At 39.1% G+C, this 14,720-nt stretch overlaps 1 protein-coding gene across 1 annotated transcript; it reads right to left on the reverse strand.

Moving 5' to 3' along the window:
• Positions 1-2,114: 2,114 nt before the first annotated feature.
• LOC146546751 (trypsin-3-like) lies at positions 2,115-12,462 on the reverse strand. Its single transcript, XM_085263892.1, has 6 exons — positions 12,405-12,462; positions 12,166-12,316; positions 11,942-12,074; positions 11,528-11,782; positions 11,295-11,421; positions 2,115-2,233 (listed from the first exon to the last, which is right to left on the reverse strand). The coding sequence occupies exons 1-6, from the start codon at positions 12,460-12,462 to the stop codon at positions 2,115-2,117; spliced, it is 843 nt and encodes a 280-aa protein (XP_085120018.1).
• Between the last annotated feature and the right edge of the window lie 2,258 nt (positions 12,463-14,720).

A 14,720-nucleotide genomic window follows, 5' to 3' on the forward strand; every position in this document is an offset into this window, starting at 1 on the left:
CATTTGTAATATTTTGAAAAACACAAATTAGAGCTTGGAACAGCATGTTCTACGCCTGGGAAGTCAATGAAATTACAATTGTTTAGCTGGGAATCATGAACTTTATTCATTACTGTGCAGTCTGTCTGTGCTTTTCATAAATAACTCTTCTTATATATATCACTATAATCACTTTTGTTCCACATATGTCTCTCTTAGCTCTTCCTTATCAGGAAGAACACTCTATATAAATATCATCTATATACAAATCTATAATCTGTGACATTACATATTTATTTTCCTTTTTGTGTTATGCAAAAAAAATGTTTGTCTAACAAGTGAAGAAAGCAGAGGCACTACCTGAAATCTCAGAGAAGTAACAAGGAAATAACAGATTTAGATTTAGATATAAGCTCGAACACTCTGCAGTCATAATTATGATATTATAGTTGGAGTTGGAGCACGTGCAGTATATAATCACTGCATTGGCGGTCCTAGCCTGTTTGGCGCCCTGGGCGAACACTCTCTCTGGCGACTACCCCTAGTCCTAAAGTGTATATTTATTTTCTTACTCTACTTATATTTATTGTTTGTTTCCTTGCACTGCAACTGGAGCCTCGTCGTCTCGTCTCTCTATATACTGGACTGTATGTAGCAGAGATGACAATAAAGTTTACTTTGACTTCAGCAGCGAGCAGGCGCACCGAGGGCTCTCGCACTCACTTTTCGCGTATAGAATTTCGAAAAAACATCGGTGCAAATTATAAGTCTGTATCATAATGTCTGGTGTTTTTGTGTTTGTTGGTTTGTTTTTATTTTGTTGTATTTTGCGAGTTGGTTATTAGATGCTGCTCCAGCCAGCCAGAGCCCTCTCCTCCCTGTGCCGCAAGCAGCAGGCACACCTCGCAAACGGAGGGAGCCCTTACTTCCAGCAAATGGGCGATGGAAAAACGATCGGTGCCTGTACCATTACCAATAGGCGCTGGCTGATGTCGGGGCAGCATGAGTACGAGCAATTTTATTTATTTTTTGCCGATGCCCGTGATGCCGGCCCCCACCACGATGCCGTATCGTATGCCGTGTATCAGAGCGATCCCACGTCCCTCCTGTTTTTGCGTAATATCCAAAACTCTCTGTTGTTGGTCTGTTGTTATTTATAATGATGTTGTTAATTATTATGATTTGGGAAAGTTATATAGTGATGTTTGTGTAGACGGTGAGAAGTTCAAGGGATCAAAAAATATGTGGTTCCTTATTATAAAGGAAGAGCTCTCAATATGGGATTCATAATGTTTACTTGGGGTCCTATCTCCACCATTTAGGACCCAAATGATGTCAGACTGAGTGAGTGATGACTGTGATGAATTGACTTCACCTGCTGTGATGGTACCTAAGTGGATAATAGAGTATGAGATGTTTGGGGAAAGAAGTTTTGCTCCAAGTCTATGTGGATGTATACCATCGTATCTGAATGACTGTGTGAGTACTCAGCAGAGGTTGACATTGTCAGTGAAGGAGACGGTGCAGTGGGAGTGGTTTGTGGCTCAGCTGCAGGGGAGGGGTGGAGCAGTGGGTTTTGGGGTGTGGTGTAGGCGGAAACTGACTCCCACAGCTGTTTTCAATCACCTGGTCATGCCTTTGAGACATATCTATTCAGCAGGCAGGCAGGAATGTAATTTAATTACATTTTATATGATGGATTATGCAGAAAAAGTAGAATTGGGCTGAAAGATCTATCGCTTTATTACCTATTCAGGTTGTAAATCATGCTTTTAAAAAGTAACTAAGTAAATAATTACTTTTGAAAATAAGTAATCAGTAAAGTAACGGGATTACTTTTTGGGGGAAAGTAATTTTTCAAGTAACTTGACCAACAATGCTTATGACCATTACCCAGTTTAACTGCCATTGCACTTTAATTTGTTTTTCTTTTAATTAAAAAACAACTACTTTGAGATTTGTATCCCATTGTTCTCCTGCTGTCAAAAAAAAACAACTATTTAACTTTTACTCTGAGTACATTTTAAATTAGCTACTTTTTACTTTTACTTGAGTACATTTTTAGACAGGTAATTTTACGTGTACTTGAGTAAAATTTCATCAAAGTAATATTACTTTTACTTGAGTAGAATATTTTAGTACTCTTTCAACCTCTGTTCATATCCAGCAATAAGAGCTGTGTTTTTTGAGTTAAAGTCCTGCCTGTGAGTCTGCGTTTGGGTTGACTCCTGCTGGCTTAACAGCCAGTTTATGACTCTTTTGGGTTGAATAGAGCTTCTCATATCTATATAATTATATCAACACAATTTCATTCTAATGTAGTTGGTAGAATTTGGAGGTTTGGACTCTTTTTTTATAAGTATAATGTGTAATTTTATATACTTATTTGCCTTTGTGTTTTAGATTAAGAGTCGATGCTCTACACTCACAGTTATGAAACTATTACTGTGGTTAGCAGAACTGCACGTACAATCAGAGCTTTTCATCTGTTGAATTATCATTCATACAGAATCTGCAGCATTAATGTGAATTTATTATTCATTATCCTCATCCTAATAAATCTGTACTCCAGCTGTAGTAAGATATAGTGCACATAAATTAAACCTTTTGTGTTGTTGTTTGAGCCTCATTGCCCTGCACTGAAGCTCAGAGGAAGATTTGTATGGGTCTCTGTTGAACCACTAGAACATGCTGTTTCAGTAGATGAAGTTGTTATAATGTTTGATAAAATCTTCCAGCACAGGTGTGTGCAGTATAAAAAAAATCCAAGCCACTGAAAACCAGGTCATTCTACTATTACCCTCAAATCTTATGTCTTTTTGCCAATAATCACCTCTCTCCACAAACATCGGGTGGTGACTTGTGAGAGTGAGGACAAATATTGTGTAATGCATTTAAGGTAAAAACAAACATAATCTCAACCGAGCACATGTTGGAGCCGACAGTAAGCCGACAAAATCCTCATATTACTTAAATACCAAAAAGTAGTCATTCCCTGAACCCAGCATGTTTTTGAGCTTTACTGTAGTATGTTTCTGTTCATCATTCATAGAGCAACAAACAAGGAATATAAAAAATGAAATGTTATGAAACATGTTTTCTCATTTTCTGGTAGAAGAATGTGGCTCTACAGTCATTGGCCTGTATCCATGGTAACACCTGCAGACTTAAAATTATATTATGAATATAATTTACCAATTTAAAAAAAAAAAGGTAAAATGATAAAGCTGTACCAGAAGAGCTGTTCAAGTCTGAATTTGATTACTTCTTTTGATATTGAACTTCAGTTTAATTGGAAAAAACTGAATTAAAATTTTGAGAAGCAAAAAAACATACAAGGATGCAAATATGTCTTTCATCACAGGCAAACTGAAGCGTGGTCCACTACAAAGGCAGAAATAATATAAAAAATTCAGCCTTTTGGCTGTTACAGAAAGAAATGACAGATTGAGTGTGGGATACTGAAGGAAATTGCCTTCCCGGGTTTCCTCCGTGGCGTGAGCGATAAGCAGAGTTCTGTCCTTTCCTTATAAGATTCCTAATTATTTAAAGTAACACTCAGGTATGCCATTCAGCTGGGTTAGTTACGACGTCGGGAGCAGCTTGGGAGAACAAGGAAACACAGACTGCTTCAGGTTGTCTTCCCAAATCGACTCAAAGGTTTATTTGATACACAGCAGTTTATATAGATGAAAAAAGGTTCGTGTGTCAGCTTTCCCAGTTCAAACCGGTACAGACCAAATAAGGAAACGTCTTCCTGCCTTCTGAGCAAAGTATCCCTTGTGTAGTTTATCAGTTCAGCTATAATTTATGATCATCCCAGCAAAATACACTCCTAGACATAAAATACAGAGTTCTTTCATTAGTGAATTCTGAAACAAACCACCTAGCCTTTAACAAGCCTTTTCCAGGAGATAAAGAAAAAGGGAGGATGGGAGTAAGGAAGTGGTCTCATCTCTGTGGTGTTTTTGACCTTGAGGTACCAGCCTGTGAGTCTTACACATCAATTCTTGGGTCAGAGAGAAAGAGAAAAACAACTAGTAGTTGGGCCTTATTGAGTAACAGTTTTCCTGTATAAAACAATATCCTGTAAATGCTACTATGGTATCAAAATACCTAACAGTTCCCCTCTTTTATTATTTTTTAAAAATAATAACTCAAATAGAAAGGAAAAATCACAAATGTAATAACATAATATAAAAAGCAAATCATAAAATGTAATAGTTCACAACCTAATGTTCAATATACACATCAGGAACATCATTGGTAACATCTGACACATAATCTGGGTCAATTTGTGCCAATTGCAAATACATTGAAGTAGCTGTACTAGTAGCTATACGGGTTATCATTGAACGTACACAGGGTACCACACAACAGACAATAATCATCAAAAACATGCTGCAACGGTTACAAAGGCTACAATTAGTTTCTTCCATCTTCCAAACGTGTCCTGTAGCCACTTATGTAGCCACTGACCGTGACCTGTATTGGCAATTAGTTCTATCTGCAATGCTTCAAGTTTATTCATAGCTTGTGTGAATGAACCGTTAGGAGCGGTATTATTGGGAATGAAAGTACAGCATACATCAACGGTTACTAAACCACAGGTACCGGTCCAATTAACAGGTAAAGCTAATCTAAGGGTATTATTGCACAACCAATAAGCATGTGGGATTGGTCTAGTTAGGCGCGTGACCATGTGTGATTTAACTAACTCCCCCCAGTCAGTGTCATTTAATACACCGTCTGGGGGAACAATGATCGATTCTCTGCTCGAACTTGAACTGTGTGTGTGTTCCTCCAGATATGATACAACTTCAGCCACAGAGACAGCTAGCCATGTCTCATTACAGCGTGCACCTGGGGAGTCAGAGAAGAATGTATAGTTATCCTTTGTATAATCTATGTGTGTGTCTGGGCCAGTTAACTTTAGTCTGCGCAGACATATCATACTAGTATTAAAATGGAGAGGGATCTGTCCTAAGGGCAGTGAGGGCTTTAACCTATTCTTAGGGCGTTTCATTGGGGCGCAGGTCCCTGCGGTGTCATTAGATAACTTCAATAATTCGCCTAATGGAGTCTCAGGGTTAGTTGGTGTGTGTGTGTGTCTAAGTAGGCAGTCGAGAGGGCTCAGAGTCAACTGTAAAGCGTCTTTAAAGAGAGCATTATTTCCGCTGATTTTCTCTAGTCCCTCAGTGAGGGGGAAACCGGATATGGGGTATCCTACTATTACCTGTTCTGGATTAGCCTTTGAACAGACATAACAGTTACTGTTTCCTAAATCACGAGCGGCTGTTCTGGCATTTTCATACCAGGCGTTAGCTCCTGTTCTAGAGGGTGCATAAAATGGTTTATTAGTGGCGTCTATGTTGCTATTTACTGATTTTAGGGAACGTGAGGAGTGCATTAAGTAGGTGTCTTGCAAAATGGAGCATGAGGTATAGTCAGCAAAATATGACCTGCAGAAATGTGAACATGGTTGCAGTTTACAATACAAAATAGCAAAGAGAAATCCTAAGGTTAATGCGATAGATATGATAAATAACCTAAATATATAAGAAAGTATATAAGAAAAACAGTTCTTCAGTCGTCTCCTGGTCTGGTCCCAGGTTCGAGAGACATTGAATAAGCGTCGTATGATGACAATGGGCATTTCATTTTCTCCATTATCAGGATGGAATGAGTCTGGCTTTATCAGGTTAGACATCATGTGGTACTTTTGGCTTTCTGTTCCTGCTGGATGTTTGAGTACCTTGCTGTGGCTCTTTCAGACGTTGTGTGTTAATCAGTGATTGCGTGTGTGCACTGGATCCGGGCGCTGGCTCGCCGGAGATGTCATCTACCCGTGTGTGTTTATTTGCTCTAGTTCCGGGCGCTGGCTCGCCGGAGATGTCGTCTGCTTGATCCGACGCCTGAGATGGTCCGATTGGGCTGGTCTTAACCCTGCTGGCATGAATCCACTGAGGTTGTCCGTCTGTGAGGATGCTGGTTCTTCGTCACTGCCAGTAAAGCCTGGGGGCTGGAACACGCGCGGCCTCCCAGAGTGTCCTTGGTTTTAGTGGCTTCTCCAACATGCGTCTCCTTGTCTCCACTGGTGGAACTGTGGAGGGGAAAAGCTGAGAGAGACAAACTTTCTGATAGTTATTATTCAGTTTTTCTACCAGGTTGTGAACATCAGTGGACAATGCAATATACATCACCTTCTACTAGCGGTGCCCCTCTGGAAGCTGACCATGGTGTTGGAAATAATCTTATTTCAAATGGAAATAATTTGGTTACTGCAGATTGAGTCATTCTAATCTCACACAGGACTTGAGTAAGTAATTTGACCCAGGTCATTAAAGTTTTAGCACACTTTTGAATTACTTCTAATGTGAATGAAGATCCTCTATCACTGTTAATCTGGTGAGGTATTCCGAATCTGGGTATTATTTCATTGCTCAACTTTTGACAGACTACTTCTGCAGTTTCTTTTGAGGTTGGATAAGCTTCTACTCATTTACTAAATTGATCCACTATTACCAGTAAGTACTTGATGCTTCCTTGCGCTGGCATATGTGTAAAATCAATTTGTAATGTATGAAATGGAAAATCTGGTTGTGGTAAATGCTGATGTTTTGCTTTTGAGCTACCTACATTAGTTCGTGCACATGTTAGACAGGTTGCTAATATGCTTTTACTGCATGTGATGTTTTCTCAATTACAAATCTTGATTTTATTGCCCCTATTACCCCTCTTTGTCCGACATGACTCACACAGTGAAAATGTCGGGCAAGGACTGGCATCAGGGAATATGAGAGGGCAATCAAACCCTTAAGATTTTGTATAAGCCATCTCTGTCATCTAAGGTACAGTCATTATTCTCCCAATAGGTGTAATCACATGCAGAGGCTTGCTCTTGTATGAATTTTAAATCAACATTTGTGTCTAAATAGTCTGGGAGTGTAACAAGTGGCAGCTGTAGGGGCACAGATAATACTTCCTGCGGAGGTGGGAGCTGTGATGCAGCTGCAGCCTTGGCTGTCACGTCTGCTAAGGCATTACCTGTTGCTTCGTCTGTGTCAGCTGTACTGTGTCCTTTCGTTTTTACAACTGCAACGGCCGATGGCAGCTGTATAGCCTGAAAAAGTCTTTGAACAAAATCACAATTTAGCAATTTATTTTCCATCAGCAGATCTAAATCCTCTCTGTCTCCACAATGTGCCAAAGTCATGCACAACGCCAAATGCATAGCGGCTGTCTGTGTAAATCGTCACATGCTTATCCAAATGTAGCTCACAGGCGCGTATTAAAGCCATGAGCTCTGCTTTTTGTGCTGAGTGAAATGGTAATGAGTGAGCCTCTAGTATGATGTCAGGCAATGTCACCACTGAATAGCCACAAAGAAATGAGTTGTCATTCGGCCTTGAACAGGACCCGTCCACATAAACCGTGGCTGAGTCTGAGATAGGTGTTTGCTCTAAATCTGGACGTGGTGCTGTGGATTCCTGTATACGTGTCATGCAGTCATGAACGTCAAGCCTGTCTGAGCCATCCTGTCGGTCAGAAGAACACAGAATAGTATCAATAAATGTCATGGCGAATCAGGTGTGCTGCTCGCTTTTATAGTGAGATTTGCATATGTTGTGTAGTTATGTTTGCTACAATGGTCGTGACCTTGTGATTGGTGTGTAGAATAGTGTCATGTGAGAGTGTGAGCTTCCCGCAGTCCCTTATCATGATAGAGCAAGCTGCTACTGCCCTCAGGCAGGCCGGCATTCCTGAACAATTCAGGCAGCACCTTTGAGTGGCGGAGGTCAGCACTCCCTGTAATGCATTGAAAGAGGCAGTCATTTCTGTGGACCACAGTATTCGAGGAGGCTTGTCTTTTTTACAACAGTCACGCAGAATGTGGTCATGAAAAGAACAGTCTGGTATCCACTGTCTGCAATAGTTCACCATGCCTAAGAAGGACGACATGTCCTTCTGTGTAGTGGGACGAGGGACGGAGGTCACAGCTTTGACCCTGTCTGCAGTCATGGAACGTTTTCCGTGAGACAGTGTGAATCCCAAATATTGAACAGAAGTCTGACAGTACTGCATTTTCTTTGCAGATGCTTTGTGGCCAGTCTTTTGGAGGTGCTGGAGAAGCATGTGTGTAGCAGTTTGACACAGTTTTTTCACTTTCAGCACAGAGGAGGAGGTCATCCACATGTGGATCAGGGTGCAGCCCTGGAGGAGTGAAGCACCATTGAGAAAGCAGCAGAGCTGTCTATCATGCCTTGGGGCAAACGAGTCCAAGTGTACTGCTTATTTCTATGTGTGAATGCAAATAACGGCTGTGTGTCACAGGTACTGAGAAAAAGGAGCGGAGCATAAATCCACCACGGTAAAATGTGTATGCAATGCATGTCAATATGTTGTGAACATCTGAAACGAGAGGTGGCAGAGGAATGTTGACTGCATTAATTTGCCTTAAGTCTTGTATGAAACGCCATACGCCAGGTTTGTTAGGCTTTGGCACAGGATTGACAGGAGTGTGGGCTTTATTACTCCTGTAGTCAATAAATCTCCTATCATGACATCTAGGGCTGCGGCTTTTTCCGTGGAAATGGGATGCTGCTTGACATATACTGCTTGTTGTGTTTTAATAGGTGTACGTGATAAAGTGTACAGTCAATAAATCCTATATCATTCTCACTTTTAGACCACAATGTCATATTCTGGTATTCAGCTGGCAAGGTAAGTGCAGAAATAGTACAGTGGATAGGGTAGGTTAGATCTATGTGACGACATGGTGTAGTTATATCATAACCTATGTCTGAGTTATGTGACAAAATCACTGTTTGACCTTCACTTGTGTGAGCAGTTATCATGTTGTTGAACAGTGTGAGAGAAACAAAAGTGTGGCTCCCAGTCATGGGATTACCTGTTAGTGGCGTCTGTACACGTTTTTTTTTTTTTGGCACAGTGTGTGACATAGAGTACCGGACAAAAAGGATGTTGAGTTCATTCTCTGCTGAGGGTCCAGCTGACACAGAGGATGTTCCTTCTCCATCATGTCGGTACATAGGGCAGAGAAAACATAAGCTGTTATCAGTGTCAGCAAACATTTCACCCTTTATGTTAAATTAAATACACAAATTCATTTTTGCTTTGGGTGTCTGCGGCTGCTGGAAAACTGAGCTAAATTTGCACCTCTAGCTTGTCCAACAGTGCATAAAGCGTTTTATGAATACTAGGATGGATTCATCAGGCTTCTGTTTACACATAGTTACTGCATTTAAGTCAATTTTGTCTCTGGACATTGTTAGCAGGAATTTCTTTAGATTCTTAAAGAAATCGGCGACTTTGTCATTATTTACCCTCCTTTTGTCCATAGCGGTAACATTTGATGCATCACGTCGCGGCATTCTATCATATATTTTCTACAGGACTTTTTAAGCAGACTACTTTTCTTATCACAAATGATATTCAACATTTCTACTGACCTGTTTTCTGGCGATAATCGTTCGGGATAAGGCTCCGAAAAGAAATTAGAATGCATTGAACTTCTTAAGTTGTAAACAAAGTCAGTCACATAAGCACTCCCGCATGTTCTGGATACGTGATCATGGACGTCTTCACCGATTCGCGGACGTAGGTTACACGTAACCGGAAATGGGAGTTATACTGAGCCGTTATTTGAGACTTTATTTTGTATTTTATTAATTTTTGGTTTTACAGGTACTTTAGATTTTTTATCGGACCTGTCTGTGGTCTTTGAATAATTCTGACCCATGTTCAGTGATTTCCAGAGGGGTTTACACGCTAGGAGGATTTAGGTTAGTATTTTCGCTGCGGCACAGCTGAGGTCACTTTAAATTTATTGCTAGCAATTTTTTGTTTGTGTGAGCAACTCTCACTTAGCGAGCAACTTCTCGCTTAACGAGCAACTTCTCGTAAAACAACAGGCAACTTCCTGTGTCTTTCTGCTTTTAATTTACTGCTTTTAACCCTTGTATGGTAATCGGGTCTGTGAGACCCGTTTTCAGTTTTCTTTCGTTTTTTTTTTTTTAACAAAATTAAATTTAATTATTTACTAGCTTTCTGTGAGTGAGCAACTTCTCACTTTTTAACGTACGTTTCAAGATAACAGGCAACTCCCTGTGTCACTCTTTGATGAGCAACTTCTCACTTAACGAGAAGTATTTAAGACAACAGGCAACTTTCTGTGTCACTTTTTCTGAGTGAGCAACTTCTCACTTTTTAACGTACGTTTAATTAAACAATTAATTATTATTATTATTATTATTTTTTAAACAAAATTAAAATATTCAAGACAACAGGCAACTTCCTGTGTCCACCAACACCACACAAGGGTTAATTTACTTTATTCGGGGACTGAGGAAGTCAGTCAGTGTATCTCTCTGGATCACTAAGTGAAACTTCGTCAGCATATCCCGTTTTTTTATGGATCGATCACTGAGAGAGGTATAATATGGTCTCTATATAAATATGAAAGACGCATATTTACCTTCTGTCAGTAATCCCACTTCTGACACCAAAATTGAAGGAAATTGCCTTCCCGGGTTTCCTCCGTGGCGTGAGCGATAAGCAGAGTTCTGTCCTTTCCTTATAAGATTCCTAATTATTTAAAGTAACACTCAGGTATGCCATTCAGCTGGGTTAGTTACGACGTCGGGAGCAGCTTGGGAGAACAAGGAAACACAGACTGCTTCAGGTTGTCTTCCCAAATCGACTCAAAGGTTTATTTGATACACAGCAGTTTATATAGATGAAAAAAGGTTCGTGTGTCAGCTTTCCCAGTTCAAACCGGTACAGACCAAATAAGGAAACGTCTTCCTGCCTTCTGAGCAAAGTATCCCTTGTGTAGTTTATCAGTTCAGCTATAATTTATGATCATCCCAGCAAAATACACTCCTAGACATAAAATACAGAGTTCTTTCATTAGTGAATTCTGAAACAAACCACCTAGCCTTTAACAAGCCTTTTCCAGGAGATAAAGAAAAAGGGAGGATGGGAGTAAGGAAGTGGTCTCATCTCTGTGGTGTTTTTGACCTTGAGGTACCAGCCTGTGAGTCTTACACATCAATTCTTGGGTCAGAGAGAAAGAGAAAAACAACTAGTAGTTGGGCCTTATTGAGTAACAGTTTTCCTGTATAAAACAATATCCTGTAAATGCTACTATGGTATCAAAATACCTAACAGATACGTTTGTATTTTTGTTTTTGGTTAAACAGATGAAAGAATCAGAAATTCTCACATTTCAATAGTGAAAAGAAAAACCTTTTTATTTTAAGTGTTTTACTCAAAAAAATGTTTTCAGAAACACTGACGGTATTTTGAGATGTCCGTATAGACGTTGGGTTTATTGGGGTAATTGCAGTTCCTATTATAGTTGAAAGAAACAACACCAACAGCAAACCCATGACACACCAGAGGACCACCAGAATCTCCCTGTGAGGAGGAAGAATTTTAATTTATCAGTTTATACTTATTGTGTTTATGTTTTTAAGATATGTGAACATGAAACCTGTTTAAACTGAAAGGACAGAAAACATACCTGACAGAATCCTTTGTTTGTTCCATATCCACCTGCACAGATTACATTGGCAGGAAGACCAGGCCATTGTTCTTTACAGACTTGTTTGTCAATGACAGACACGTACACCACCCTCAGCTCATCAACAGGTTCACCATTAGTTGTAGTTGTTCCCCATCCAGCCACCTGACACACTTCGTTTTCTTTTAGGTTTATTTCAGCATGTGGAATTTGAATTATTTCTACTCCGTGGCCCAGTTTAACTTTCTCAGACAGCTGGAGACACAACATGAAGTAAAAAATATATCTATGTTCATACGATAGTTCTCTAGATATAATCTGAATAATAAAACCACATAGAATAATCCTTTAATTGTCCCACAAGGGGAAATTACACAACATGTAAAACTGTTGTGAACATGAACATGTACTTACTTTAATCAGCATGATATCATCACCCAGTCCAACACTTTTATAATTTTCATGGATGAGTTTGTTTTCAATCCTTATTTTTTGATGATTGCCGTTCTTGAGATTGTGGTTCCCGAGAACAACGTGTGTGGGGCTCCTGAAAGAGTAATCAATGAGAGGTAATCAATACAATGGCTTTTAATGACATGAGTCAGAGAAGCAGAAGCAGAAGATGTTTGATTACTCACGAGTCATCACAGTTTGCAGCCGAGACTACAAATTCCTCAGTGATGAGAAATCCTCCACAAACATGGTGACCGTTGTAGTCCTGCACAGAGGCCATGTACTGCATCGAGTTCTCTGGGGCTTTTTCTCCATGTATGATGGCAATAACATGTGCTGGAAAAAGTCAAATAAAGCAAACCAAAATGAAGTTAACGTTCCATTAAACGGTCGGAGGACAATAAGAAAGACTTGCAGTTCTTACTGAGTCGTTCGAGACATGCCAGAACATGGAGGAGCAGGATTTTTTGAAGACTGAGCATGATGCCAGCAAAAAAGGTGAAGTTGTGTTGGCACGAGTGTGAAGTGGAGGTTTTACACAGCAGTTGCTCTGTCAAGTCTGATGATCACATTTTGACTTCTAACCGCATCCTGTTTTTTTTTGGGCACCTGTATTATCTTTACATTATCTTGTTTATCATTATAACACTACACTGTCTTCCTGAAACACATGGGCTGTTTAATGGTTGCGAGTTTCTCTCTCACACCACAACTTTAGTACACCATCAGCACATGCACACAAACCTGCCTAAAAAAATACGTTTGTTTCCACTTTATAAAGTCCATTTCTGTGTATGTTTATACATGTTTCAATAATTCGCCTCACCTATTTCCCATTTTCCAAAAAAAATATATAAATTATTAAGTAGTGACCCAGACTTTATCACAGTGGCAAGTCTGTAACATATAGATAGTCACTGTCAAAATGTAACATTTCTTTTCAACTCTTTCTCAGCTTAAGGAATCAGTAAATACAACAAAGTCAGTAAAATGGTATGTGCTGGTTCAAATGGCAAAAAAGCAGCGGATACCTGTCAAGTAAGTATGAAGAATGTATATGAGCATGTAATCATTGAGCTCAGCACCCTTTTGACGTTTTGACACCTGTAAGTGAGAAAAAGGTCTACAGTGCATATGTACTTGCTGCAGGGGGATTCCGGAGGCCCACTGCTGTGCGGCTTTCAGCTGGTTGGAGTTACTTCTTTTGGAGCCGGTTGTGGGGACATTTACAAGCCTGGAGTCTACTCGTTTCTCTCAAAGAGGCAACTCAAGTGGATCAAAGAAACTATGAAGTCTTAAAAGTCATCAGGCATCAGTCCACATAAACTAAGCTAGATGACAATGTTTTATGCTTTTATGATGTTTAATCGGCTGAGCTATCATTTCATACCTTTCACTTGACCAGCATCATTTTATTATCTCATTGATTATGTTATATTTTATGGAATCTTTGTCACTGCTGGCTTGCTCTAATCGTTACAGACTGTGCACATAGCAGCCTGTGGTTAGTCTGTTTATGCACACACAAAAGTAAAACAACAGTGAGACTGTCCAGTCTGTCGCCCAGAGACATTCACTATGTCCAGTAAATGAATATGAGGATTTTGAACAGATTTTTTCACAAAGATAAATTTTTAAAATATGTTTTCTTGTTTAGTTTTGTTCAGTATTTGTACTTGACACCACCAAAGACCCCACAAAAAACAAAATTGATACAAAACAATATTTTACTTTACTTTTACTTTCTACCTTTCCTACTTTCTAATAAAGCTGAAGTAAAGATATCTTTCCTTCTGTCTGTCTCTTATTGTTTGTACTGTAATTCTCTCAAAGTGTCATGTTTTTACAGTAACTTCTAATTCTCACATCACTAAATCTTAATCTTAATTTAAAAAATCTTGATCAAAAATTGGTAATCAGTCCTTCATTTTTAACCAAATTAAATGTCTTTTAAGCCTAAAAAGGCAGTAAGGCCACATTCTTGATTTGTTCTTTGTCAAACAAGCCCTTTGTGGCTTATTTATTTACATATTTGACGAGGTAAAAATCACTTTGCTTCTCTTACATTTTCAAATAGAATATAGCAGTGTTTTTTGTTTTTTTTTATCACACTGTCTGATAGGTAATACATTGTGTGATTGTGTGTCTTTTTAAATTGTGATCATAAAAAACACCACACAATTAATGTGATTGAACATTTCACAGATACATATTTATTGTATTGTATTGTATCTTTATTTCAGACATATACAGAAAAAAACAATATATACACAAGTACACATACTTGCATTTACAAATACGAATATATATGTAAATACACACACGTATGTGCTCAGAATTATAAACAAGTATTGTATCAAGTCAGTCATTCTGGGATACTGATTTGGTCAGTTAAGTAGAAGAGGGGGTTGTTAATTGCTGCTTTGGTGTTAATACAATTAACAGGTGCCTCAATGAGAAAATGTTACCATTAATACCGTTACACCAAAATATTTTGCAAGGTTTTGTCTGGAATCACTGTTTAAGCGCTATTCTGGTTTTCTTCCTATTTTTCTGAAAGGATATTTCTCTGTCAGGGTGAACAAGTTCTCTAGCACTGCTTCTCTAACCTGTGGGGTTCCACAAAGTTCAGTCCTTGGTCTATTGTTATTTTTCTTTTACATGCTACCTTCAGCATTATTCCATTCTTTTGTTTCTTATTTCCATGCCGATGATATTCTGCTGTTTATGTCTTTTAAGC

This window comes from Mchenga conophoros, linkage group LG23 (genome assembly GCF_057382185.1).
Source record: "Mchenga conophoros isolate Kocher_MC1m ecotype Shallow Benthic linkage group LG23, M_conophoros_male_GT1.1, whole genome shotgun sequence".
Taxonomy (NCBI): Eukaryota; Metazoa; Chordata; class Actinopteri; order Cichliformes; family Cichlidae; genus Mchenga; species Mchenga conophoros.

What these genes read in the sequence shown, in the direction of transcription:
- LOC146546751 (XM_085263892.1), bottom strand. Translation starts at nt 12,462, where the DNA reads ATGCTCAGTCTTCAAAAAATCCTGCTCCTCCATGTTCTGGCATGTCTC. An exon ending in GGCATGTCTCGAACGACTCA is followed by an intron (nt 12,317 to 12,404) that starts GTAAGAACTGCA and finishes GACTTTTTCCAG; the next exon opens with CACATGTTATTGCCATCATA. An exon ending in CAAACAAAGGATTCTGTCAG is followed by an intron (nt 11,422 to 11,527) that starts GTATGTTTTCTG and finishes TCCTCCTCACAG; the next exon opens with GGAGATTCTGGTGGTCCTCT.